Source organism: Lepus europaeus, chromosome 7 (genome assembly GCF_033115175.1).
Source record: "Lepus europaeus isolate LE1 chromosome 7, mLepTim1.pri, whole genome shotgun sequence".
NCBI classification, from domain to species: Eukaryota; Metazoa; Chordata; class Mammalia; order Lagomorpha; family Leporidae; genus Lepus; species Lepus europaeus.
This window is the reverse complement of record NC_084833.1, coordinates 91,000,742-91,027,322: the sequence shown is the minus strand read 5'-3', so window position 1 is coordinate 91,027,322 and position 26,581 is coordinate 91,000,742. Positions and strand designations below refer to the sequence as shown.

Here is a 26,581-nt window from a genome sequence, read left to right as displayed (position 1 = left end):
TCTAGAATTCTACACAGAGTTGAACACAAAACAGATACCCAATAGGATCTTTTGGATTAATTAAGTAGATTTCCACTCTGACTGCAGCTTGTACTCAGAAGGAAGCAGCAAGAAGGAAAAACTGAAAGGAGAGGGAAAAAGAGGGTACCAGAAAAACATGGGCTCAGCTGCCACGGCGGGAGTGGGGGAGGAACCTCACAAATCAGCTTTCATGTGGCGTCTTCATCACATTTTATAACTTCTTGTCAGTCGGTTGAAATGGAAGTTGACAGGAAATTGGCACAAACAGGGAAATGGACACAGGCCAATTGACAGTCTTTTGTTAAGTCTTTCCACTGCCTTGCCTCCCCAGTATTTGCATCTACTTCAGTCTCAAAGCCAGGCAGATTCTGATTCTTTGCTCATGCAAATACTGATTTGTCAACGGTCACATAGCTGGAAGGCAATTATCTGTTGGCATCAAACCAGATGGACCTTCCTCCTTTATCTCTTGATTCTTTTTATATTTTAAATATTCATTTTTTTCTATTTTAAAGATGCAGGGAGATCTTCAACCCATGGGTTCACTCCCCAAAGGCCACCAATAGCTGAAACTGGGCCATGTCTGAGCCTGGGTCTATAACTCCGTCCAGGTCTCCCATGTGAGTGGCAGGGCTCCAAGAACTTGAGCCATCACCTGCTGTCTACCAGAATGCACACTAGCAGGCAGTTAGACTAGAAGCAGAGTAGCCAAAACTTAAGCCAGGCACTCCAATATGGGATTTGAGCATCCCAAGTGGCAGCTTGACCCGGCACACCACAGTGCCCACCACTGTCCCCTACCTAGGTGCATGATGCTCTTTCCAGTTCTGTCTTTTCACGAGGCAGGTAGATCTGTACTATTCATTGTCATTTTCCAGCACTTAACTTAGTGTGTGCTTCCTGCCATGTGTTCAATGAACTTAAAATATGTTAACTGATGGAGTAAATGAGCGCTGATTCTAACATCTGGTCCATCCTAAGGCAAAGATACAACCATACAGGAAATACAGGATGGATAAAAACAGAGCATTACTGAAGGAAAAGGCTATCAGTTTTGCTGCTCTGTTTGTCTACCCAAAATTCATTCTACAATGTAAATTGAACACTTCTATATGATGGAAAGTATGTTAGACACTTAGGTTCCAAGATGAAGACACAGACCTTGCCTCCCATTTTTTTAAGACTTACTTATTTGAAAGAGCTACAGAGAGCGAGCGAGTGAGCGAGTGAGAGAGTGCGTGCAAGAGCACTCTTCAATGTGCTGGTTCACTTCCCAGTGGTTGCAATGGCTGGAGCTGTACCAGGCTAAAGCCAGGAGCCAGGAGCTTCTTCTTGGTCTCCAAGTGGGTACAGGGACCCAAGCACTTGGGCCATCCGCTGCTGCTTTCCTAGGTGCATTAGCAGGCAGCTGGACCAGAAGTGGAGCAGCCAGGGCTTGAACTTGTGTTCGATGGGATGCTGGCACTGCTGACGGTGCCACAGTGCCAGCCCCCTTGCCTCCCCTTTTCACATGATAGTATTTATCATACTCTATTATCATTGCCTATGTGCTTACCACCAGACCCAGAGCTCTGTGAGAATACTGCAAGTAAGCACTCAGAAAACACGTGGTTAATCTTCTAATGGAGACTGTAGTCTACTGGAGAAAGACAATCATATATAGCCAGGATCTTTCGCTGTGATAAAGAAAAGCTGCTGACTTCTGCTGATGTAGCAGAAAACAAGTACATTATTGAAGATATTGGGTAACTCTGAGGATTGTTGAAAGACATTCGGGACTGAGGCCAAGCCTCCAGGAATGTTAAAACCAGCACAGAACTAGCCCAATCAGGAGACTGTCTCCAACGCAGCTCTGCAGAAACCCCACTTCTCATCAGAAATTCAATTCTGCAACCACTGAAAAGCTGCTTTTGCTGCCAGCGCTGCCAACAAAGGCAGCCGCCTTTACTGTGCGTTCCAGCAAAACGGGAAGCCCCACGAAGAACCTGTTTCCTCTGGTTGCTCAGACCTGCATTCAAGCTTCACGGGGCTGATCCTGATTCGTAGAGCCCGAGTCACATTCCTGAGCCCAACTGCAAAGGAGTCTGGGACTCTGAGTTCTAAGTGAAAGAAAGCTATTCCAAACATGATGAGCACCCATAACTAGGACAAGTGCCCACTGACCTGCAGCAATGTGACAGGAGCTAGACTGAAAACGGGCAGACAGGATTCTGTTCTCATAGAACTTACATCCTCGTAGGAAAGACAAGCAATGAACGTGATGGCTAGTGATGGAAGCACAACGACAAGTGAGGCTGTGAATGAGGGTCTTCAAGGAAGGTTTTTCTAAGATGAAGACAGACTCAGATGAGGTAAGGGAGCAGCAGGCACAAGGGCTCTGGGATGGATGCTGACTTGGCATTCCTAAAGTCCTGCAAGGAGGCAGAGGCTGGGCTGAGGAAGTGAGGCGGGGAGGGGGGGGATATGAGCTGGGAAGGGAAGCCGAGGACCACGTCACCCAGGCCATAGCTTTGCTTTGTTTTGTTAAAGATTTTATTTGAGAGACAGAGAGAGAGAGAGAGAGATCCTCCATCTGCTGGTTCACTCCCCAAATGGCAGTAATGCCCGGGGCTAGGCTAGACTGCAGCCAGGACCCAGAAGCTTCTTCAGGTCTCCCACGTTGGTGCAGGGGCCCAAGGACTTGGACGTTTCACTGCTTTTTCCAGGACATTAGCAGGGAGCTGGATCAGAAGTGTAGCAGCCAGGACTTGAACTGCAGGCCACAGTTTTGAATTCGGTCGGGTGGCAGAGGAATGGTACTACTTGACCTATATTTTAAAGCATTTGGCTGGTGCTGTGGTGCAGTGGGTTAAGCTGCTGTCTGCAGTGCTGGGATCCCACATGGGTTTGTGTCCTTGCTGCTCCACTTCTGATCCAGATCCCTGCTAATGTGCTGTGAAAGCAACGGAGAATGGCTCAAGTCCTTGGGCCCCTGCATCCATGTGGAACACCGGGGGTGGGGTTCAGGGGAAAGTTCCTGGCTCCAGTCTGCCTCAGCCTCAGTTGTTGCGGATATTTGGGAAGTCAAACAGTGGATGGAAGCACTCGCTCTACCACTCTCTCTCTCTTTTTCTTTCTCTCTCTGTAACTCTGCCTTTCAAAGAAAAAATAAGATTCTTTAAAAGGGGGGGGGCAGTTCACGCTGGCAATTGTTCAGAGAACAGATAAGGGTAAAAGGATAAAAGTGGGAAAAGCGAGCTGAGCAAAATATGGGCAGTGGGACCAGAGCGCTAACTAGACCCAGCTGGTTGGGGAGAAGGCAAGGCATGAAAGGAATCTTGAGAAACAAGTGAAAATTGCCCCAGAGAAAAGGTCACAGGCATCTTAGGCAAAAGCAAGAAAAGGAGGCAAGGGGCTGGCACTGTGGTGCAGGGGGGTTAAGCTACCACCTGCAGTGCTGGCATCCCAGTTGGGCACTGGTTCAAGTCCCAGATCCTCCACTTCTGACCCAGCTCCCTGCTAATGTGCCTGGGAAAAGCAGTGGAAGATGGCCCAAGTGCTTGGGCTCCTGCACCCGTCAGGGAGACCCAGAAGAAGCTCCTGGCTTTGGCCTGGTCCAGCCTTGGGTAATGTGGCCATTTGGGAAGTAAACCAGCAGATGGAAGATCTCTCTCTTTTTAAAAAGAACACAGGGAAAGCTCTGGAATGTTTGGAGAACTTTTGAGTGAGGTTACAGAGAAGATGCAGACACATGGCTGGAAGGGAAGGGAGACCGCCAGAGCTGTCCACACCCACACTCCAACATACATGTTATTTATTTTCAATATCATAGCAGCAGGCTGGGCCAGGGCCAGGTCTCCCACACAGGTGGCAGGGACCTAAGTACATGAGCATCCCCTGCTGTCTCCTAGGGTGCTCATATCAGGAAGGCTTGGAACTGGAAGCAGAGCTGGGAATGGACTCCAGGCGCTATCATGGGATGCAGGTGTCCCAAGCAGCACCTTAAGCACTGTGCCAAATCCCATCCCGTATGCTGTTCTTTTAGCCTTTGATGTCCTCAAACTAAAATGCTGCTACAGTGATGGGGGCGGAGCGTGAGACAAAACTGGAGCTACATCTTCCCCCAGGGAGTCCAGACCTTACATGAGCGTTTCTAAGGGGGCAGAAAGTTCATAGTTCGTGCGTCCTCCCACCCCCAGACTAGACATGAACCACCTACGGCACTGAGCTGTTACTATTCAGGCAGCGCTGGACATATGCACTCACAGTGTGGTGTGCAGTCTTCAAAGGAGATCTAAGGGCTGGAAAAACTGTCAAGTAGTCATCTGGTCTTCTGTCCTGTGCTAGTCTGTTCCTGCTGCTGTAACGTAACACCTTACACTGGTTAACTTCTAAACAACTGAAATGTATTTGCCTCAGTTCTGGAAGCTGCAAAGTCAAAACACCAACAGGGGCTCCTGCTGCTGTGTAGTAGGTTAAGCTTCCACCTGTGGCACCAGCATCCCAGATGGGTTCCCATTTGAGTCCTAACTGCTCCAATTCCTATCCGGCTCCCTGCTAATGTGCCTGGGAGAGCAGTGGAAGATGGCCCTGCGTGGGAAACCCAGAAGCAGCTCCTGGATCCTGGCTTTGGGTTAGTCCAGCTCCCCAACTCCGGCAGTTGCGGCCATTTGGGGAGTGAACCAGCGGATGAAAGACCTCTCTCTCTCCCTCTCAAATACATAACTATTTTTAAACAAAAAAGATACCAACAGATCTGCTTCTGGGAGGGCATCATCTCGCTGCGTGCTCACACGGTGGAAGGAGAGCGCCAGCTCCCTAAGCTCCTCCTACTCACTGAGAGAGTCCTGGTGACCTAATCAGCTTCCAAGACCCCCCACCTCTTAGTGCCAGCACCTTGGGGACTAGGTTTCAGCATGTGGATTTGGGGAGGGAGGCAAACATTCAGACCACGGCACACCTTCCCATTACACGTCTGGAGGCACCTCTTCCAGGGAGCAGACGCACACGGAGCCTCCAGATTCCTCAAACAGGCCGACCAAAGCCTGGAACGCGTGGTGCTTGCTGTTCGTCCACCGTGAACGCGGGGAAGGCGCCGCAGGCTGGCTGGTGGAAGCCACAGATGGGCCTGTCAATTTAGAACTGGTCTATGACTGCTCAGGTCCGCTGCGACAGATTTGTAAGAGGTCAGAGAGTGCAATCACTCACAAGAAGGCTTCGGGAACTTAACTGCAATGTGCCCTTTACTACAATAAAATCTAGGTCAGGTGCCAACGATTTGCAACATTGAGAGCACTGCAGGTGGGGATTCACCTGATTTTAAGCGCCCTGGATCCATCTGCCCTCCACCTCAGCTGAGGGTTCCCTTCCAAACCAGGACTCAGCTGCGGGTCGCTCTCCTGCGGCATCAGACACAGCTGACTTCCGAGTTCCCAGTGGGACCCACGGGGCAGACTTAGAAGCACTGCACAGCAAGTGTGCAGAGCTGGCTTCCAAGCACTTCAGAGGGATCCACCAACAGGATACAGAAAAACATGGTGTTGTCTCCGAACGGGGCCACCTTAGGAGAGAAGGGGTCTGGTTAGACCCCCGTGCCTCAGCCTCGATCTGCCTGCAGCCCGCGCCCCCATTACCCTCTCCACGAATCTGCACGGAACCAATCTTGATCCAGAGAGCCTGTGGCGAAGACGACCTACAAAGGGGGCATGGAGATCGTGCATGCTTTACGTTTCAACTTAAAACGACTGTGTCGGGCCTGCCCTCCCCAGGCTGGCCACGGGGCTGGGGACAGACCCCTACCCCAATGCCGCCGCTCCACTTTCCTCCCGGACTCCGCTCGGCTCCCGCCCCCACCTGCTACTCCCCGCTCCGCCTCCGCGCTGCACGCACCCCGCCCCCCGCCCGAAAACTACTCTTCAAAGACTTCCTTCCGGGCCCCGCGAAGCGCAGCGTGCTCGGATCCGGAGCGGCACAGCGGGCCTCGCCTTCATCCGCGACAACAAAACCGCCGCTTCCTGGCACACAGACAGCCGAGCCACCGGCGCACCGGGTCCTGCGCTCCAGGCCCCGCAGAGTCACCGCGCCCGGCCCCGCCCCAGGCCCCGCCCCGGCTCCGCGCGCGGCGCCCCCTCCAGCCCGGCTCCCGCGCCCTATTTGGTCATTCGGGAGGCCGGCGGCGGGAAGAGCGGCTCGGTCGGCGCGGAGGGACGGGCGGCGGGCTCCGTGCGCTCGCTGAGAGGTTGCTCTCCCCGCCGCAGCCGCCGCCACCTGGGCCGGGGACCCACGAGGCCGCCGCGTCCTGCCCTCGGAACAATGGGACTGCGCCCGCGAGGTGCCTGGGCCGTGCTCCTCCTGGGGGCGCTGCAGGTGCTGGCGCTGCTGGGGACCGCCCTGAGCGCCCAAGACCCGCCGGGTGAGTGAGCTCCGGGGTTGCCAGCCCCCCAGGCCAGAGCGGAAGCGCGCCGCCGGGGAGTGGGCTTCCGAGTTGGGGTCCCGTGCGTGAAGTTCGGGCCGACCGGGAGGAAGAAGACAGGGTGGGGGGAAACTGAGGCTGGGGCGGGTCTGCGTCTGGCCCTGGCTCTGGGGTTCCGGGAAGTGGCGGCCGCAGCTCCGGAGGGGCGCCTACAACCTGTTGAGTTACCCGAAGCCCGGGCCTCGAGCGGTTCTCCAGGCTTCCCCGAAGTTAGGGTCCCGTGGCTGGCGTTGATCGCAGGCTTCCTCCGTAAACAACGCTCAGGTGGATTGCAAGTAGTGCCTGCCGACTCGTGCGGAGACGTTGTCTGCTGGTTGCTTGGGGATCTTTTCGGGCGTCTCCCCGGCGTTTTTATCGTCTGATTATGTGTCGCATCTCGCGAAGGATGTGCAGTCCTAACGCTTGAAGTTAGGCTCGGGGGGCGAGCGGGACTGGGTGGGAGCCGGGGGGCCGCGTGCCTGCTCTCCCGGCGCAGGTGCGGCTCGCGGCCCTGCGCTTCGCGCTCCCCGACCTCGCCGGCCAGAAGCACTCAGCCGTGGCGCGCGGCAGCTGCGCGGCCTGAAACCGCAGCTGTAGGGGCACAGGGAGCCCTCCACGTCGCCTGCAAGGTCACAACAGAGTGCTGTTGACTTGACTCGTGTAGGCGCTTTTGTTCCCCCTCGGGCCTCGGGCCCTTTTGGAGACTTGAAAAGAGTGTTTTGGATGGGGCCAGGAATCGGGGAACCCGCTCGGTAAATTCTGTTTTGTCAACTATTCTAAGAGTTGAAACACTGGATGGCGGTCAGTAAACCAGAAATAAGTTGCTTTTGCTTTAAGTTAGCCACGTCTTTCATGGCCTCTCTCTTTGTGCTGTGTAGTTAACTTGGATGAGTTTTATCTAGCAAGAGAGAAAGAGGCGCTTTGCATAATATCCAGCCAGTCCAGGCACCACACCTGCTTCTGCTAGAATCATCTGGTTGCATCACATAACACTTTTTATTTGTTTTGCTGATTTTTTTTTTTTGTTTGCTGAATTGTGCATGTGGAAAACTGGCTTTTTGCACACCTAATTTTGAGGTCATGTAAGAAAGTGGCTAGTAAGATGCCCATGTACCTTGGTGCTCCTGGTATGTCAATATTTATTCCAGGAAGTCTTCATTTTTCTTTTGAAGTTTTTTCTTTGTGAAAGTAAACCTTTTTATTGTTTCTCTAGTGAATTACCATTTAGAGAAACTGTTGAGGGCCATTTTATTTCTTTTGCCCTCCTAACAGATTTTTTTTTTTTTGCTCTATTTTAACACTCATCTTACTCAAAATAAAACAGTGAATACATGTTTGATTTCCAATCGGAATCGGAACTCATTAACCATTTCAACACTAAGCACATTATGTAAGGTGGGCTCCTAAAGAGGTGATGATTTATTTTCATAATACTGCTGTTGTCTACAAGATTGTGAGAGGAGAGAAGAAATCATGGTGGAAATTCTGCCTTCAAAATGTTCTTCACTGTCTGCTGCATGGTTTTATAAATATCCTCAGTTGGAGGAGGGGATGAACAAGTTAGCGGTCAGCCAATAGAGACTGTGGTTTTCTAAGGAACAATGATGAGAGAGAAGCTTGGAGGCGAAAGATGGAAGTCAGCCTTGCACAATCTTAGGGCAAGAAGGGACTTCATCCATAGTTGTGACTGGAAAGTTATGAGTGGAGGTAATTTGGAACTGGCTGTGTTCAGAGGTTCCTGTAGGTTACCAAGAAATCATTTCGCACAAACAGGAAGCTTTTGCAGCGGTCCAGGCCAGAGATGATGGTGTGCGGTAACAGCGGTCGCAGGTCGGTGGATTCTCCATCTGAGGCCGCTCACTTGCGAATGGATTGCACAGTTGAGTGGGATGGAAGGAGAACTCGAAGGATGACCTCTTGGTCTGGGGGTTCGAGAGGCTGATAGCAACAAGCAGGAAGATGGGTAACAGCCGCTCTCCAGTGGGCCATCAGCAGGTGTGTTCTGGTGCTCACACACACATAGGCTTGGGATCCAACAGGCTGGCCCAGATCCAGACTCTGCCACTTGGCCCTCGATAGGCCTCAGTACCTGTCGCTGCAGAACTGCTGCTGGGTGAGAGTAGTGGTTGGGAGGGTGATAGGAGCTAATGTCAGTGCCTTGCTCCCCACAAGGCCTGACATGTGGTGAGCGCTTCATAATGTTGGCGATTCCATGATACGTGCCACTGAAGGCCTCTGTGTAGTCTCCTGACCTTGATCTTGAAGTTTGATCTTATACTGTATCCTTCTATGATAAAGGGATTATGGTGTTATCAAGAGGAAGAAATTTACCTAAGCGGTAAAGATAGCGCCTTCACAGTTGTTACCGCTTGCCTTTCTTTGTACTTTTAGTGGGGGAGGGTCTGTCTTTGTGAACCATACATAGTAAAACCCTTGCCCTCTTTTTCAGTCTTCCTTTGTACAAAGATTGAAGGTGAATAAACCAGAAGTCCCTTAGCTAGGCCGCAGGATTCTCTTTTTTCCAAATCTTAAGTACTGGTTTAAAAATGAAAAGAGGTTTTGCAATTGACAGTGATGATCCTGCCCTCTTCATGTCTCCATTATGAAGGTAGAGATGGTGGTGGTGCTAGGCTTGGACAGAACCCGAGTAGAAAGGCGACCTGCAGCTACTACTTCAGTGTCCCCACCTTCCAACTCCAGTTTCCTCCTAAAGCAGGTCCAGGAGGGAGCAGGTGATCGGGTTCCTGAAGCGGTGGATAGCGGAGAGCTCCCTCTCCCTTACCTCCTCTTCTCCTCCCTCCCCACCCCCTTACCAATTCTCTTTCACTGCCTCTTAAATGAGCTACAAAGAAAAAGGGGGCGGGGAGAGACAGGAAGAAGAAAGGGGCCCTCTGGAAATGGTCCACTCCTCTCAGAAGAGCAGACTTGTAGGAGCAGAACCTGTCGCCATTTTCTCTGTCTTCATGTGGGCAAATGAGTTTTGGCAAAGCTGTCACACTTGTGTGGCTGGCACATAGTAAGTACTATGTAAATGTTTGTTACATAAGCGAGATGTTTTCTGTCTTGAAAAATCCAATAATGCAGTTCCAGATTTACTGACAGCTTCAAGGTGTGTTTCATAGCAACAGTGGCAAAAGTAGAAGTTCCTGTGGAATAATCTACCCTCCCCCATACCACCCGTCCTCGGGCTAAAAGGAACATATTGCCAGTGTTCCTATTAAATATTAAACGTTCTTTCATAACAAGATATGTCTTTATTTTTATAGGGACTTCAGATATCAAGAATCTTGTATCTCTGCAAAACTCCACTGCTAACTCAACAGGTGAGTTTTAAAACATTCAAGAAATGGATTTCCATAGGTCTGGGATACGTAAAGTGTTGGCAGCCAAGGAAGGACATGTATGTTGGCCCACAGACCAGTGTTAACCAGGCGAACTCTGAGGGTGTGTCTCCTGTAGGATGTGCTGTGATTATTCATCCATGAATCTGTTGCCTGCCCCGAAGGGCTGTCCGGCAAAGGCATCGATATGGGGAGTACATTCAGAATGTTTATCAGTCTAGCAAAGGCTAAGCGAATAAATTCTAAAATACGACGTACCAGACTTTGATGTGAGTTTTGGAGCACACTTTGACACGGGAAGGCTTTGTATTCCGCCTGTAGGAATGAAGGAGGGACACGTGCATCTGCGGGGCCTGCTGGTGAGACAGCTCACTCAGCCGGTCCGCTCTGGCAGCCTTGGTGTACCGTGGCTGTCTCTGAGACCTGCTTACAGGTCAGCTGTCGGTCCGACTCCATGCTGCTTGCTTGCTGAAACCGTTGGTGAGGCCCTTCCCCCTTGCCTGTCCTTTGCCACAAATGGATTCCTTCCATGCCACTCTGAAGTTGCTAGCATGCAGAGAGGCAAGCATCAGGCTAACGTTGTCCATGGCAGTAGTAAATCATCAAGGCGTGATTCTCCTAAGCCCTGCTCGGGTCACCTCCCCACTGCCCTGTCCTTCATCGTTCACTGTGTGGAAGCTATTAAAAAGGAGCACATATCCTGCTAGACCCATTCCCTCTGCTTTCATTCTGTGAATATTTAGCAAGTGTCTCTAATGTGCTGGCGTGTTCTCCCTGCACAGTGGACCAAATCCTGACTACTTGCAGATTTTGATTTTTTGGTTTTGTATTACTTTTGTAAATATCACCTGAAGTTTATCATTGTACCCGTATACTGGCTGTAGTCCAGTAGCATTAGGTACATTCATATTGTTGTGCAGTTTCATAGAGTCCTTAATTCTTGGGGGCATCCCAGGGCTCCCCCGGGTTCCTACTCTCAGTTGACCTCTGCTTTCTTTTCATTAGCTCTGCCTTTGCTACTCGCCTCTGGTGGAATAGAATCAGGACACACTTTTATGCCAGCAAGGCTTAGTTTTTCTACATAAAAAATTTTACTAGAGGAAAAAAGACTAGATAGATTACCCTAAAATATAATAGCAGTTATTATTGGGTGGTTATGGCAGGAATTTTTAAAGAAAACATTTTAATAGGTTATTAGGTGTCTTGTCTATTTTTTTTTTTTTTTAAAGATTATTGATTTATTTGCGAGGCAGAATTATAAACAGAGAGGGAGAGGCAGAGAGGTCTTCTGTTTGCTGGTTTACTCTCCAAATGGCTGCAACAACTGGAGCTGGGCTGATCCAAAGTTGGGAGCCACGAGCTTTCTCTGAGTCTCCCACATGGGTACAGGGGCCCAAGTGCTTGGACCATCTTCCACTGCTTTTGCAGGTACATTAGCAGGGACCTGGACCAGAAGTGGAACAGCTGGTACTTGAACCAGCACCCATATGGGATGCCAGCATCACAGGCAGGGGCTTACCCTACTATACCAAATCCATTCTTTTTTTTTTTTTTTTTTTGAGATTTGTTTATTTATTTGAAAGGCAGACAAAGTTACACACAGAGAAAAGGAGAGGCAGAGAGAGATCTTCCATCTGCTGGTTCACTCCCCAATTGGCCGCAATGGCTGGAGCTGCGCCGATCTGAAGCCAGGAGCTTCCTAGGGGTCTTTCCATGCAGGTGCAGGGGCCCGAGGACTTGGGCCATCTTCTACTGCTTTCCCAGGCCATAGCAGAGAGCTGGATCAGAAGCAGAGCAGCCGGGTCTCAAACCATTACCCATATGGGATACTGGCACTGCAGACGGTGGCTTTTCCCACTACGCCACAGTGCTGGCCCCCCAAATCCAGTTCTGTGCTGCCTAACTTTTAACTTTGGATAAACCCAGGAGAAGAAAAGTAAAAATAAGGGTAGTATTAACAGTAGCCATCATTTATTGTATGCCAGAAGCTTCTACAAGACACTTCTCATATGTTTTGCAGTCTAACAGTGATGAGGTAGGGATCATCTTTGTTGTATGCATAGGAAATTTTAAATTCAGAGTGGTTAAGATACACAGGATCACAGGACAGTAAGTGCTGCATTCAGGATTTGAAACCCAATTTCTTGGATTTTAAAGCATGCATTCCTTCCCACACTTCTTGAAACTGCAGTGTGGCCTTAGCTTTAAGAAATACTTCTTGGGGCTGGTGCTGTGGCATGGCAGGTTAAGCTGCCACCAGCAGCGCCGACATCTCACATGGGCACTGGTCTGAGTTAGGCTCCTAGCGTCAGCCTGGCACAGCCGTGGTTGTTGCGGCCATTTGGGAGATGAACCAGCAGATGGAAGATCTCTCTGTCCTCTGTCTCTGCTCTCCAAACTCTGCCTTTCAAATAAATACATCTTAAAAAATTAGGTAATATGGCTATTAAAAATGTTTCTAAAGGTCAATATGTAGCACTTCTCACAACTCTTTATTCTTATATTCCCTGAGCCTTGGAAGCTCATGAAAAACAACTGGATTTGTGTATTTTCATACGACATAATGATGAACTTTTCTTTTTTGTAACATGGAGCCTTTACTTGTTGAAACACGATTTTGAACATACTGCTTACCAGTTTATTTGCTGGTATTTATTTAGCACAGTTGATTTGGCACTGATCCCAATAGCAAAATAGCTTCTTTCTTTGGCAAACTCTATTACGATGTGTATTCCGTAACTGTTAGTGGGAAAAGTAGGCGCCGTATGCCATGCTGCTTGGAGTACTGACTGACTGTCACTTAGAGCACTTGCTGCATTGGAGTCCACAAATGTTTCTGTTTCCCTCGCTCTCCCTCCCTCTCCCTGTCTCCCTTTCTCCCTCTTTTAAAAAATTTTATTTGAAAGAGGATCTTCCATTGTGCTGGTTTATTTTTCAAATGTGTGTGACAGTCACAGCTGGGCCTGGCTAAAACAAGGACCTAGGAAATTCTATCCGAGTCGACCACATGGGTGACAAGGACCCAAGTACTTGAGCCGTCGCTTGCTGCCTCCTAGAGTCTGCGTTAGCAGGAAGCTGGAATTGGAAGTGGAGCTGGGGATTGAACCCAGATATTCCCAATATGGGATGCAGGCATCCCCAGTGGCATCTTAAGCATTGTGCCAATTCCCTGTCTCTTTTTTCTTATGTTTTTGGTTTCCATCCAAGTTCCTGAGAGAGGAATATATGATTTATTCTTTTCAACAGCTAACTCTATGCCTGGTACATAGTAGGTATGCAAAATAGTATATTTTTGGTTGCTTGAACTGACTTATCAGCATACTACTATACAGGTGGTCCCTGGCTTAAAGGTTTTCAACTTTATGGTGATGTCAAAGCAATTTGCATTCAGTAGAAATCGTACTTTGAATTTCGATCTTTGATCTTTTCTCAAGCTACCAACATGTGATACAGTCCTTTCTTATGATGTGGGCAGTGGCCATGGCTACGGCTTCCAGTCAGCACAGGACCTGAAGGGAGACCACCAGGAATCTACAGTGTATGGTGTTGCTTGGCTATGGTGTTCTCTATAGGTGAAGCGTATAAAATGCATTTTCTTTGAAGATTTATTTACTTGTTTGAAAGGCAGAGCTACAGAGAGAGTGGGAGACAGACACACACACACACACACATTCATTTGGTGATTCACTGCCCGAATGTCAGTGTCAGCCAGGGCTGAGCCAGACCAAAGCCAGGCGCCTGGAACACTGTCCAAGTCTCCCACCTGGTAGGCAGGGGCCCAAGGACTTGGGCCATCTTCCCCTGCTTTCCCAGGTACGTTGGCAAGAAGCTGGATTAGAAGTGGAGGAGCCAGGACTCAGACTGACAACTGGCATTCAGTGGGATATGGACATTCCTAGCTTTGTCTTAACCTGCTGTACTACAGCACCCATCCCTAAATGCATTTTCACTGTAGAATATTTTCAATTTAAGACGGGGTCACTGGGATATGATCCCATTGTAAAATGAGGAGCATCTGTATATATTTTAAAGACATACATTGATCCATGCTCCTATCTAGCCATTTTTCTTTATTTTTTTAGAAAATTTATTTATTTATTTGAAAGGCAGAGTTACACAGAAAGAGGAGAGGCAGAGAGAGAGACAGAGGTCTTCCACCCGCTGGTTCACTCCCCAGTTGGCCACAACAGCCGAAGCTGTGCTGATCAGGAGCCAGGAGCTTCCTCCAGGTCTCCCACGTGGGTACAGGGGCCCAAGGACTTGGGCTATCTTCTGCTGCTTTCCCAGGCCATAGCAGAGAACTGGACCGGAAATGGAGCATCCAGGACTCAAACCGGTGCCTATATGGGAAGCTGGCACTGCAGGCATTGGCTTTACCTGCTACACCACAGTGCCGGCCCCTGTTTTTCTTTATAAAGTAATATAGGTACTGAAGTCAAAGAAACAGGGAATGAGGTTACTCTACAGTTGTACCATTGAATTATATGTAACTCTTCTACTTTTTTTTGTGGACTTACTTATTTGAAAGGCGGAGAGTTTTTTTGTTTTTTGTTTTTGTTTTTTTCATCTGCTGGTTCATTCCCCAAATGGCCACAGCATGCAGAACTGGGCCAGGCTGAAGCCAGGAGCCAGAAACTACACCCAGATCTCCTACATGGGTGGCAGGACACCCGAGCCTTCTCTTTGATCTTTTTTCTAAGAAAGAGGAATCTGAGAGGGTCAGGTTACCACCATCCAGTTCGAAGCTATTTTCTTGGACATAACTTGTACTAAGCCAGCTCTAAAACTCCTAGTTCTGTGTGTTTTTTCATCCATACAGGATTGCCTTTGGCTTGGTGATCCATCCTGGACCCAGTCACTTTGGTTACCCTAGTAGAGTTGGTTTTAGCCACAGATATGGTAGAGACCACAGTAGTGTTGAGCAGGTGGACCTGGTTTAGGCTTAGATTTCTGCGGAAGGGAGGAGTGTTCATTTGGGAGTGATGTACCCAAATCATTTTTATCCCCAGTTACTGCCAATTGAAATGTGAAAGTCTTATTGAAGTGGAAAAGGAATTTACAAGATATATAATCCCAAGTTTCATACTATCTGCTTCTGTTTATTTTGGATAAAATTTTTGAAAGAAATATTAGATGAAAACTTGCTGTGAGGTTGTTAAGCTATTCTCAGACGGGAGCCGTTGGCTTACCAGGTTGCTTCAGGTGCAGATGGTGTTAGGTAGACAGGGATAGAGATGCTGATACTGTTTTTTTTTGTTTTGTTTTGTTTTGTTTTTGTTTTTTGACAGGCAGAGTGGACAGTGAGAGAGAGAGAGACAGAGAAAAAGGTCTTCCTTTTTGCCATTGGTTCACCCTCCAATGGCCGCTGCGCTGCAGCCGGCGCACCACGCTGATCCGATGGCAGGAGCCAGGTGCTTCTCCTGTTCTCCCATGGGGTGCAGGGCCCAAGCACTTGGGCCATTCTCCACTGCACTCCCTGGCCATAGCAGAGAGCTGGCCTGGAAGAGGGGCAACCGGGACAGGATCGGTGCCCCGACCGGGACTAGAACCTGGTGTGCCGGCGCCGCAAGGTGGAGGATTAGCCTATTGAGCCGCAGTGCCAGCCAGTACTGGTTTTTAACTAGAGAGTTCGTGTAGGTAAGAATTTCCCTGCCTACTGTGAAAGAATTGTTCGTACTTAGAGAATTGTTTCAGCTGCTTGGACACAGTCATTGTGGTCAACTCATGTTTGTGAGCTTGGCATTCAAAAATTGCTGGTAACCTAATGTCATCAGATTTTGTCTTAAGGAATGTAGGGTAGGGTAGTCATACTTAGGGAACCAACGTCTGGACTGCCTGCTCGGCTCATTGTTGATTTAGGTACAAGGCGTGAGGTGGCACATAGACAGGTAAACCTCTGCTCCCAGGAAGTTTGTATCCATGGGGAGAGATCAGACTACAGGGAGGTGACCCACTAGAGATGCTTTTAAATCACGATTTAAAAATTAGGGGCAGACATCTGGCTTAGTGGTTAAGGTAGCGCTGAAGATGCCCATGTCCCCCGTTGGAATACCTGGGTTCAAATGTCGGCTCCAATTCCTGACAGCAGCTTTCTGGTAATGCAGGCATTACCTGGGGGCAGAGGTGATGGCTCCCACCCTAATGGGAGATCTTGATTGAGTTCTTGAAAGGGCCGAAGCCAGGGACCACCATCCCCACTCTCCCAAACCATTGCAAGCGTTTGGGGAATGAACCAGCAAATGGGAGTGGGAGTGCTCGTTCTCGGTCTCCCTTCCTCTCAAAGAAATAGAGAAGCCAGATTAAAACACATATTCATAACAGGATACCATGGTGGAGAACGGCTGGAGAAAAGGTTCAGATGTGTTAGTCGGGGAAACCTCTCTGCGGCTGGGTCACCTGAGCCAAGTCCTGAACGACAGGGAGGAGTCAGCCATGCAGTGCCAGAGAGAACATTCCAGGTCCTGATGTCGATGCCCTGGTTCAGTCGCTCGAAAGCAGCAGTGTCCGGTGTCCCACACGTGGAGATGGATTTATATTGCAGTGTCCTGTGTCCCCCACATGGGGTGCGTCTACACTGCAGAGTCCTGTGTCCCACACATGGGGGGTGTCTACACCGCTGTGTCCTGTGTCCCCCATGTGGGGGTGGGGTCTACACCTCGGTGTCCTGTGTCCCCTATGTGGGGGTGTGTCTACACTACGGTGTCCTGTGTCCCATATGTAGGGGTGGGTCTACACTGTGGTGTCCTATGTCCTGCACATCAGTGTCTACACTGCAGTTGCATGGCTACCTACAGAGGACATAAGGAACAAATACAAGGCTTAAGATGTAAGACAGTGTTTTGAGATGTTCAAAACCACGGAAGGAGAAGCCAGCAATATGGATTCTGATAACTTAGTTAACTTCTCTGGGTCTTTTTTTTCCTTCCTGGGGGATCAGCTTCTCATACGTTAAACTCCTCTGATGGCCCAGCCGTGGAGACAGATCCGTGAATTGTAGCTGTCCTGACACACTGTCCCCTCCTTGGGTTCTGCTTAGGAGCCTGAAGTGCTCCCAGCTCAGATCAAGAAGTGCTGCTGTTTACTGTGGGGAATAGCTGACATGTAGTCATCAGAAGGTAGGAGAGATGGAAGGGTAACCCCTGTGCTGTGAGCATCCTGGGAAAACCAGGGACTTGTGTTTGTGGGCTCGCGATAGTGGGAGGAGGAGAGACAGTGGGAGAAGCCCAGGAACAGAGAGCATGCGAGACATCGCAGGCACCAAGTGTAGTACAGCAGCGGAACTAGAGGAGAAAACCCTTTGGGAGCATTCTTACACTTTTTCATTTCAAAAACAGAAGAAACAGAAAGATGGCATAGGAGATAAAACAGGCCAAGAGAGGAGCTGGCGGAGAGCCAGGGCGGCGGCTCTCACTCTTGCTTCCCGTGGTCTCCAGGGCTGCCTGGGAGGGCTCTGGCGCCCAGTGGGTGGGCCCTGCCTTGTGGGACTGAATACTGGGCACTTGGTTTCTGTTGTCTTGCTTTTCTTTGGATGCTCCTTTTTCACAGCGAGCTGACAGGCTTGGTCCTGACTGCTTCCTTCCCGGCTGAAATCGCTGGCGTAGCCCGGCACGGCGAGTCAGAACAGCCTTTCCCAGAGACAAAGTTCTCAGGAAGGGAGCTTGTCCGGGGCGCTGACGAAGCAGTGATGGCTCCTGGATGTGAACAAGCTCGACTTCCCATCATTTTGCTTGTCTGCGTCCGTCTTTTCTGAATAGATCATTTTTATGTAAAATATAAAAGTGACATTTCTACATGCATGTGATTGAAAAGTCCAGAGAGTGTTTGGAAATTTAAAATACCTAGGTCTTCATGGTTTTGAGTGGCAGTTTCTCATGGGTTAGATGGAGAAAGTTTCCATGTTGACTTTTTGTTAGCTTTTTGGGCGGTCTGTGGCGCTATGATTTGGGTGTGGTGAGCACCAGTGTGGCAGTGGTGCTGAGGTCGCGGGCGTCACCTCCGGAAGCAGGTTGTCGGAAGTGAGGCCACCCCTCGAGCTTGGCCCCCTCTGCGTATCACCAGTCACCTTTCCTTTTCTCCATCGCAATGTGACACCGCCGTGGGGCCTCGTCAGGGCTGCGCAGACGCGGGTCCCACGCTCTCAGACCTCCAAAACTCAGCTAGCTGAACCTCTTTTGCATGAGCATTTTGTTAGAGCAACCAAGAACGGCCTCATATGCCATACGGTTTACTCACTTAAGTGCGGCTGTTGCCGTAGTCCATTCTAGGACATTTTCATTGCCTCGGAAGAAACGCTGGGCCTTTCATCACCACCATTTCCTCGTGCCCCGCATCTCTAAGTCCTACCCAACCGTGAGTGTACATTCCATCTCTGTGGAGCTACCTGTCCTGCACTTGCGTGTGGTCCTTCGACCTGGTGTCTTGCAGCAAACATGGTGCTCTCAGTACCTCCTTTCCTGCAGTAGCCCGATACAGTTCCATCATGTGGACATACCACGTTCGCTTTACCCATGCATCTCACTGCGCATCCGGGTTGTTTCCACCTTTTGGTGTTCTGAGTAATGTTGCTGTAACCATTCCTATCCGAAGTTTTGTGTGGACGTGTACTTTGATTTTTCTTGAATGTACTGAGGATTGAAACCGCTGGTTGCAGGGCGTCTCCGTGTGTGATGAGCAGCCAGACCGCTCTCCGAAGCAGCCACACTGTTCTGTGTTCCCACCAGCAGTGTGCGGGGGGGGGGGGGGGGGGGGTTCTGATTTCTCTACATCCTCCCTACAGCTTACTATGCGACTTTGATTCCGGCCATCCTAATGTGTGTGAGATACATTTACTTGATGGTTTTGATTCGCATTTCTTTTTTTTCTTTTTTTTCTTTTTGACAGAGTGGACAGTGAGAGAGAGAGACAGAGAGAAAGGTCTTCCTTTGCCGTTGGTTCACCCTCCAATGGCCGCCGCGGTTGGCGTGCTGCGACCGGCGCACCGCGCTGATCCGATGGCAGGAGCCAGGTGCTTCTCCTGGTCTCCCATGGGGTGCAGGGCCCAAGGACTTGGGCCATCCTCCACTGCACTTCCGGGCCACAGCAGAGAGCTGGCCTGGAAGAGGGGCAACTGGGACAGAATCCGGTGCCCCGACCTGGACTAGAACCCGGTGTGCCGGCGCCTTTGGTGTGCCGGAGCCACAAGGCGGAGGATTAGCCTAGTGAGCCGCTGGGCTGGCCTTGATTCGCATTTCTTTGACTAATGATGTCGGACATTCTTTCATGTAATTGTTATATCTTCCTTAGAGAATGTCTATTCAAGTCCTTTACCCATTTTTATCAACTGGAATTTTTGTTAACTGTGTGCTTTTATTTTTTGAGATTATAAAAGTAGTATATAGTTCTTGTGGAGATTTTGGAAAATACACCTAAATTTTTTTTTAAAGATTTTATTTATTTATTTGAAAAATAGAGTGACAGAGGAAGAGAAAGATCTTCCATCTGCTGGTTCACTCCCTACATGGCAGCAATGGCTGGAGTTGGGCTGATCTGAAGCCAGGAGCTTCTTCCAGGTCTCTGAAGCGGTGCAGGGGCCCAAGCACTTGGGCCATCTTCTACTGCTTTCCCAGGCCACAGCAGAGAGCTGGATCAGAAATGCAGCAACCAGAACATGAGCTGGAATCCATGTGGCATGGGATGCCGGCACTGTAGGTGGAAGCTTACCCTACTGTGCCTCAGTGATGGTCCCCTAAGTATTGTTTTAAAAAAAATCATTGGAGTACTTCCTCAAGAACCTGCTGTGCCGTCTAGTGTCTGCAGTTAATGAATTTTACATTGGAAAATTGCTAGGGTTCTGAATACAAAAAATACGTGAAGTAATCCATATATTAATTAGCTTGATTCAGGTATTCTGCAGTGTAAACAGAAATACATACAAGTGTTTTTCTTTTTAAAGGACAAAATACTTCTTCCAAGCATTTTTTTTTTTTTTTTGTAACTGAAGCTTAACCACATAGGTATGGTTTCTTAAAATGGGAACTAGGCCAGCGCCGTGGCTCAACAGGCTAATCCTCCACCTTGTGGCGCTGGCACACCGGGTTCTAGTCCCAGTTGGGGCGCTGGATTCTATCCCGGTTGCCCTTCTTCCAGGCCAGCTCTCTGCTGTTGCCTGGGAAGGCAGTGGAGGATGGCCCAAGTGCTTGGGCCCTGCACCCGCATGGGAGACTAGGAGAAACACCTGGCTCCTGCTCCTGGTTTTGGATCAGCACGATGCGCTGGCCGCAGCAGCCATTGGAGGGTGAACCAACGGCAAAAAAGAAGACCTTTCTCTCTGTCTCTCTCTCTCTCTCACTATCCACTCTGCCTGTAAAAAAAAAAGGAACTAACCCTCTCTTGTGTAATATTTCATTTACGGTCACATCTGTGTGCCATGAAAGCAGGTTGAAAAGTGATAGTTGCTGTGGCGCAGCGGGTTAAAGCCCTGTCCTGAAGTGCTGGCATCCCATAAGGGCGCTGGTTCTAGTCCCTGCTGTCCACTTCCGATCCAGCTCTCTGCTATGTCCTGGTGGGAGACCCGGAAAAAGCTGGTTCCTGGCTTCGGATCGGTGTAGCTCCGGCCGTTGCGGCCATCTAAGGAGTGAACCAGTGGATGGAAGACCTCTCTCTGTCTCTACCGCTCTCTGCAACTCTGTCTTTCAAATAAAATCTTAAAAAAAAAAAAAAAAGTGATAGTTGCAGTGTGTTACCTGCAGAGGAAGAAGTGGTTAACACACTGAATTTGAGTCACTAGTTTTAGTGGCTTCCCCACTGCTAGTATGTGGATTATGTTGTATTTCAGGGAAAATAGCAAAGAGAAAAGAAGTTGCCTTGCTGCTGACTGAACTTGGGCAAGTGCTTGGTCTTCCTGCGCCTGCCTTCTGTAACAGAGCTGATAACAGTAGTACGGCTTTCTCGGGGGACCTGGAGAGTATAGTCATCTACTGGAATAAATGAGAAAGCGTGGAAGCACAGGCATGAACTTCAGAACTAAATAAGGCACGGGCCTTTTTTAACTCTCCTGTTTGTTTGTTTTTTTTTTCTGCCATGGGGCCTTTGCATATCCTGTTCTCGATTTCTCAATTTGTGTATCTTCTTCTTCTTCTTTCTTCTTCTTTCTTCTTTCTTCTTTCTTTTTATTTGAGAGGTATAGTCACAGACAGAGAGGTCTTCCATTCATTGGCTCACTCTCCAAATGGCCGCAATGGCCAGAGCTGGGCAAATCCAAAAGCCAGGAGCTTCTTCTGGGTCTCCCATGCCGGTGCAGGGGCCCAAGGACATGAGCCATCTTCTACTGCTTTCCCAGGCCATAGCAGAGAGCTGGATTGGAAGTGGAGTAGCCAGGACTAGAACCGGCGCCCATATGGGATGCCGGCGCTGCAGGCGGAGGATTAACCTACTATGCCACAGTGCCAGCCCCCCAACTCTTCCAGAGCCCTCCCCAGCTTTGCTTTGCCTGGCTAACAACTTAACTGCCATTAGCTGGGGGTTCCAGGCTCCCAAGGGCTGTGTGATTTCTGACCGTGTGATGCAGTACCCATCAACCTCTCCAAGTAGGACATCCGCTCCTTCAGGGCCTTGCTCATTTCGCTTGCTGTCACCTCCCTGGGTCCTGTGCACGCAGGAAGACGGCGTGTGTGTCGTCCACCAGCCTTGGCTATCAGCCACCCACGCCTGGGCCTTTCACTTTGTGTTCAGGGAGGACTATTTTGTCTTCTTGTTTTTGAAAAAGCCCCTTAGAGATTACTGACGCCATGAACAGGAGTGTCAAATTGTTAAGTCAGCAACAGGAGTCACTGTGTACTTACATCCCATATGGGATCGGTCCTTAATGTGTTGTCTATTATGCAGTGATGCTATAACTAGTACTGAAACAGTATTTTTACACTTTGTGTTTCTGTGTGGGTACAAACTGATGAGATCTTTACTAATTATATACTGAATCGATCTTCTGTATATCAAGAGAATTGGAAATGAAAAAAAAACCTGGTGTTAAATTGGAAATGGCATAGAAAATTAATTTTTAAAACAAAATATTATGTAGGATCTCTGTCTTTAATGTGCTGTACACTGTTATTTAATGCTATAACTAGTACTCCAACAGTATTTTTTTCATTTTGTGTTGCTATATGGGGGCAAACTGTTGAAATCTTTACCTAATATATACTAAACTGATCTTCTGTATATAAAGAGAATTGAAAATGAATCTTGATGTGAATGGAAGGGGAGAGGGAGTGGGAAAGGGGAGGGTTGTGGGTAGGAGGGAAGTTATGGGAGGGGGGAAGCCATTGTAACCCATAACCTGTACTTTGGAAATTTGTATTCATTAAATGAAAGTTTAATAAATGAAAAAAAAAAAAGAAAAGAAAAGAAAAAGCCCCTTAGTCCAGAAAAGACCCTGGTGCTCACAGGGGTGAGGGGAAGGGGATGGTGGGGGTGAGAGGCTCAGAGAGGGTCTTGCCCCAGTGCAGACCACCTGTGGTCAGGGTTCCCTGCCCGCCGTGCTGGCCTCAGCCCGCTGTGGTTCAGGCCTGTGGCTTCTGAGCCGGCGGGAGGCGGACGTGAAAGAAGGAAGGAAAGGTGACACCGAGAAGGGGTGCTGTGAGGCCCCTGACGTGGAAGGGCGCGAGGGGTGGCTGAAGAGCCTTGGGGACTGGGATGTGACTGTGGTGCAGCGGATGCCGTAGCCGGACTTCATTCCTTTTCTCTGGGTGTGGACCTGCCTGGTGGTCATGGAGATGGACTAGGTATGGCAGGTGGGAGCAAGGGATGGCTGGTCCAGTCAGAACAAGATAGATGCCTGGCCACCCATTAGTGGAGCAGTCACAGCCTGCAGGTCTCAGCGGGCCAAGCACCATCCGAAGTAAGAGGACCCAGGGACAAAAGACAGGAGGAAATAGAGCCTAAGAGCTGGGAGCAGAGTGCCACTTTTATCAGCTCCCTTATCTTTGGACCAATGCGGGTGGGGCAGTGCCAGCGCCAGCACTAAAATTAGGTCATCTACGGGACCCAGTGCTTCAGGGTTTCTTGCAAATGAAATGGTGCCTTGAATCCTACAGATTATCATCTGATAGTTACTTTTTTTTTATTTTAGGATATATTTATATTTATTTACGTATTTGATAGGCACAGTAATGGGGGTAGGGATGATGGATGGAATAGAGATCTTCCATCCTCCAATTCACTCCCTGAATAATCACAACAGTTAGGGCTGAACACAGGAGCCAGGAGCTCCATCCAGTCTCCCAAATGGGTAGCAAGGCCCCAAGTACTTGGGCCATCATCCGCTACCTTCCCCGGCTCATTAGCAAGAAGCTAGATCAGAAGTAGAGCCTCCCAGACTTAAACTGGTGTTCCTGTTTGGGTTATGGGTGTCTTAAGTGGCAACTTAACCTGCTGCTACACAATATGTACCCCATATTATCATATTTTAACTGTTTTTTAAAATTTTTTTAAATGTTTATTTACTTATTTGAAAGGCATAGGCAGAGAGAGAAGTCTTCTGTCTGCTGGTTCACTCCCCAAATGGCCTTAATGACCAGGGCTGGTCCAGACTGAAGCAGGGAGCCAGGAGCTTCATCTGGGTCTCCACGTGGGTGCAGGGGCCCAAGCTCTTGTGTCATCTTCTGCTTTCCCAGGCACATTAGAAGGGAGGTAGATTGGAAGTGGAACAGGCGGGACTCAAACCAGCACCCATATGGGATCCCAGTGCTGCAGACAGCAGCTTAACTCACTATGCCACATTCTGGCCCCATATTTTAACTTTTTAACTTTATAATTGTTAAAGGTTCATTTATTTGAAAGTCAGAGTTACAGAGAGGCAGAGGTAGGGAGAGAGAGAAGTCTTCCATCTGCTGGTTCACTCCCCAAATGGCTGCAATGGCTGGAGCTATGCTGAACCAGAGCCAGGATCCTCCTCCGGGTCTCCCACATGGGTGCAGGGGCCCAGGGACTTGGGCCATCTTCTGCTTTCCCAGGTCATAGAAGAGAGCTGGATCAGAAGTGGAGCAGCCGGAACTCAAACCTGTGCCCTTATGGGATGCTAGCACTGCAGGTGGTGGCTTTCCCCACTACGCCACAGAGCTGACCCCTAAGTTATAAAATGTAGAACTTAAAGAAGCTTTAGAGCAGTGTTGAATTAGGCAGCACTTTAGTACTACCTGAAGTGTTAAAAACTACTGATTTGGGCCCCACTTGAGACCACTTAGCTCTGGGGGTGCAGGGAAAGAGCATTAAAGCATGTTCAGGTGATTCTAACGTGTAACCGAGGTTGAGAATTGCTGACCGAGCCGTGAGGGTGGCCGCCTCTTCCCCGGTGGCCTTTTTGCGGGTGTTGGAATCCGTAGCCGCTAAGCAGGGACCAGGGCGCCTGGGCAGGTGTTTGGCCTACAAGTTACAGCACTGGTTAGGACACTCACATTGCAAGTCAGAGTGCCAGTTTTGAATCCTGACTGCAGGCTCTGGGGAGCAGTAGTGATGGGTCAAGTAGTTGGATTCTTGCCATCCATGTGGGACACCTGGATTGAGTCCCTGGCTCCTGGCTTTGACTGGCCTGGCCCCGGCCTGCCAGGTTGTTTGGGGAAGAAGCTGTAGGATGGGAGCGTTCTCTCTCTCTCTCTCTCTCTCTCTCTCTCTCTCTCTCTCTGCCTCTCAAATACATAAGTTTTTAAATTAAAAAAAAAAGCTATTTTAAAACAATTTTAATTCCTGGGAATATGCAGTAAATACAGTGACTCCCACGCCAGGACATTGAAAGTACCTGGAACAAGACATTGCTTAGACACTGATGGGAACAGAGTAGTAGTGTGGTATTTTGCTATTATGATTAGTATTGTTGCAATTTGAGAAAAACCCAATAGCTGTTGAGAATAAGAGCTAACTGTAGAAATGTACAATATCCTTAAAGAAGTTTCAGAACCAGAGGCCTACTTATGTGGAAAACTACGAAGAGTAGTTGACAAGTCCATTCACAACTTATATTTTACTTATATCAACTTAGTATAAATTTTTTTTAAAAGATTTATTTACTTGAAAGGTAAAGTAATAGAGGAGAAACAGCGAAAGGTCTTCCATATGCTGGTTCATTCCCCAAATGGCCGCTACAGCCAGGGCTGGGCCAGGCTGAAGCCAGGAGCGTCTGTTGAGTTTCTCACGTGGTGCAGGTGCCCAAGCAGCTGGGCCATCTTTCGCTGTTTTCACAGGCACATTAGCAGGGAACTGGATCAGAAGTGGAGCAGCCAGGATTCGAACTGGTGCCCATATCAGATGTCAGCATCGTAGGCAGCAGCTTTTCCCGCTACGCCACAACACTAGCCCCAGTGCAAATATTTTTAACCAGTGTTGTTGGATTATTTGTGTAAATTCCCTAAGACATTAAAGCTAACCCTCATTGCAAGTTAGCTCATTCCTGCTAAATGCTTGAACTTCACTGTTAGCCAAAAAGAAAAAAGCAAACAGTAACTTTATAAGTAGCAATATGAATCATTTATGCATTTATATACTGGAATGGAGTCAACGCTTTGTCTTAAAGGGCACCTCTGCAGCTTTTGTCATAAAGATGTACACATCAACATCTACACAGGAGAACTTTTTTTTTTTATTAAGATTTATTTATTTGAAAGGCGGAGTTACAGAGCAAGAGAGGGAGAGACAGAGAAGTCTTCCATCTGCTGGCTCACCCACAACAGCCAATGCTTAGCCAGGCTGAAGTCAGGAGCCAGGAGCTGCTTCCAGGTCTCCCACATGGCTGAGGGGCCAAAGCACTTGGGCCATCCTCCACTGCTTTCCCAGGCACATTAACAGGGAGCTGGATTGGAAGTAGAGCAGCCGGGACACAATCTGATACCCATATAGGATGCTGGTGCTGCAGGTATCAGCTTTACCCACTATACCACAGTACTGGTCCCCCTACTTTAGAGATTTTTTAAAAAGGAACAGTACATTTAAATAGAGAGGTGCGTTTTTAAGCATAGATCTCACTGGCCCCTGTGTGTGTGTTATATTTAGTAAACTGTGTGGCCCCTGAGTCTCGGGAACAGGATTGGCCTCAGCTACAGCTATGAGAAACGTGGAGTTCCCCTGGCCTCTGACATTCATACCCTGGCGGTCCTAAGAAACATAGAGACTTAGAGTGCCTCGCACCACGTGACACGGTCCCTCCCCCTGCCCCCCGGGCCTCCAGGGACAAAACAAGAACCAGTCAATGACTTTGCCAGTTCCTAGGGGTTCACCAGGGCAGGAACAGGTCACCCAAACAGGCAGCGACCAAAGGTGGCAAGAGCAGAAGTAAAAAACAAAAATCAGCACGGAATCTCAGCCGCACCCCACCCCAGAACACTAACCTCCCCCTTCCGTGTCTAAAGCTCTGGTGTCCTTGTAGACTAGAAAGTTAGTGCTGTCGCAAAGGGGAAATCCAAGGACTCTTCAGGGTTCACTGTGGACAAAGCATAGGATCAGAGAAAGGTACCAGTAGGTTACCTCGCTTTGTTTCTCTCAGTTGTGTGAGTGTAACTATTTTAGGCCATAAGTTTTCTTCCAAGTGGTGGTATCCCAGTTTTGCTATGACTTCATTGCTTCTATGGATTTTGGGAAATTGCCTTGATTTGTCTGTCAATCTGTATACCTCTGATATGCCAAAGACAACATGTGCTCATGAGAGTTGTGCCGTATGTACACCTATGTGTTGTTATGTTTTTCTTTAAGGTTTGTTTATTTGAAGGAGTTACAGAGAGAGGAAGAGACAGAGAAAGAGATCCTCTAAGTGCAGATTCAATCCTCA

General features: G+C 48.9%; 1 protein-coding gene across 1 annotated transcript in view; it reads left to right on the top strand.

Annotated features, from left to right (window-relative positions):
• Positions 1-2,351: 2,351 nt before the first annotated feature.
• TMEM123 (transmembrane protein 123) overlaps positions 2,352-26,581 on the top strand; it is a 57,011-nt gene continuing 32,781 nt past the window's right edge. The window contains exons 1-4 of the mRNA XM_062197594.1: positions 2,352-2,372; positions 4,909-5,186; positions 5,769-6,412; positions 9,718-9,774. Coding sequence (XP_062053578.1) covers positions 2,352-2,372; positions 4,909-5,186; positions 5,769-6,412; positions 9,718-9,774 — 1,000 coding nt within the window. The remainder of the gene's footprint in view (positions 2,373-4,908; positions 5,187-5,768; positions 6,413-9,717; positions 9,775-26,581) is intronic.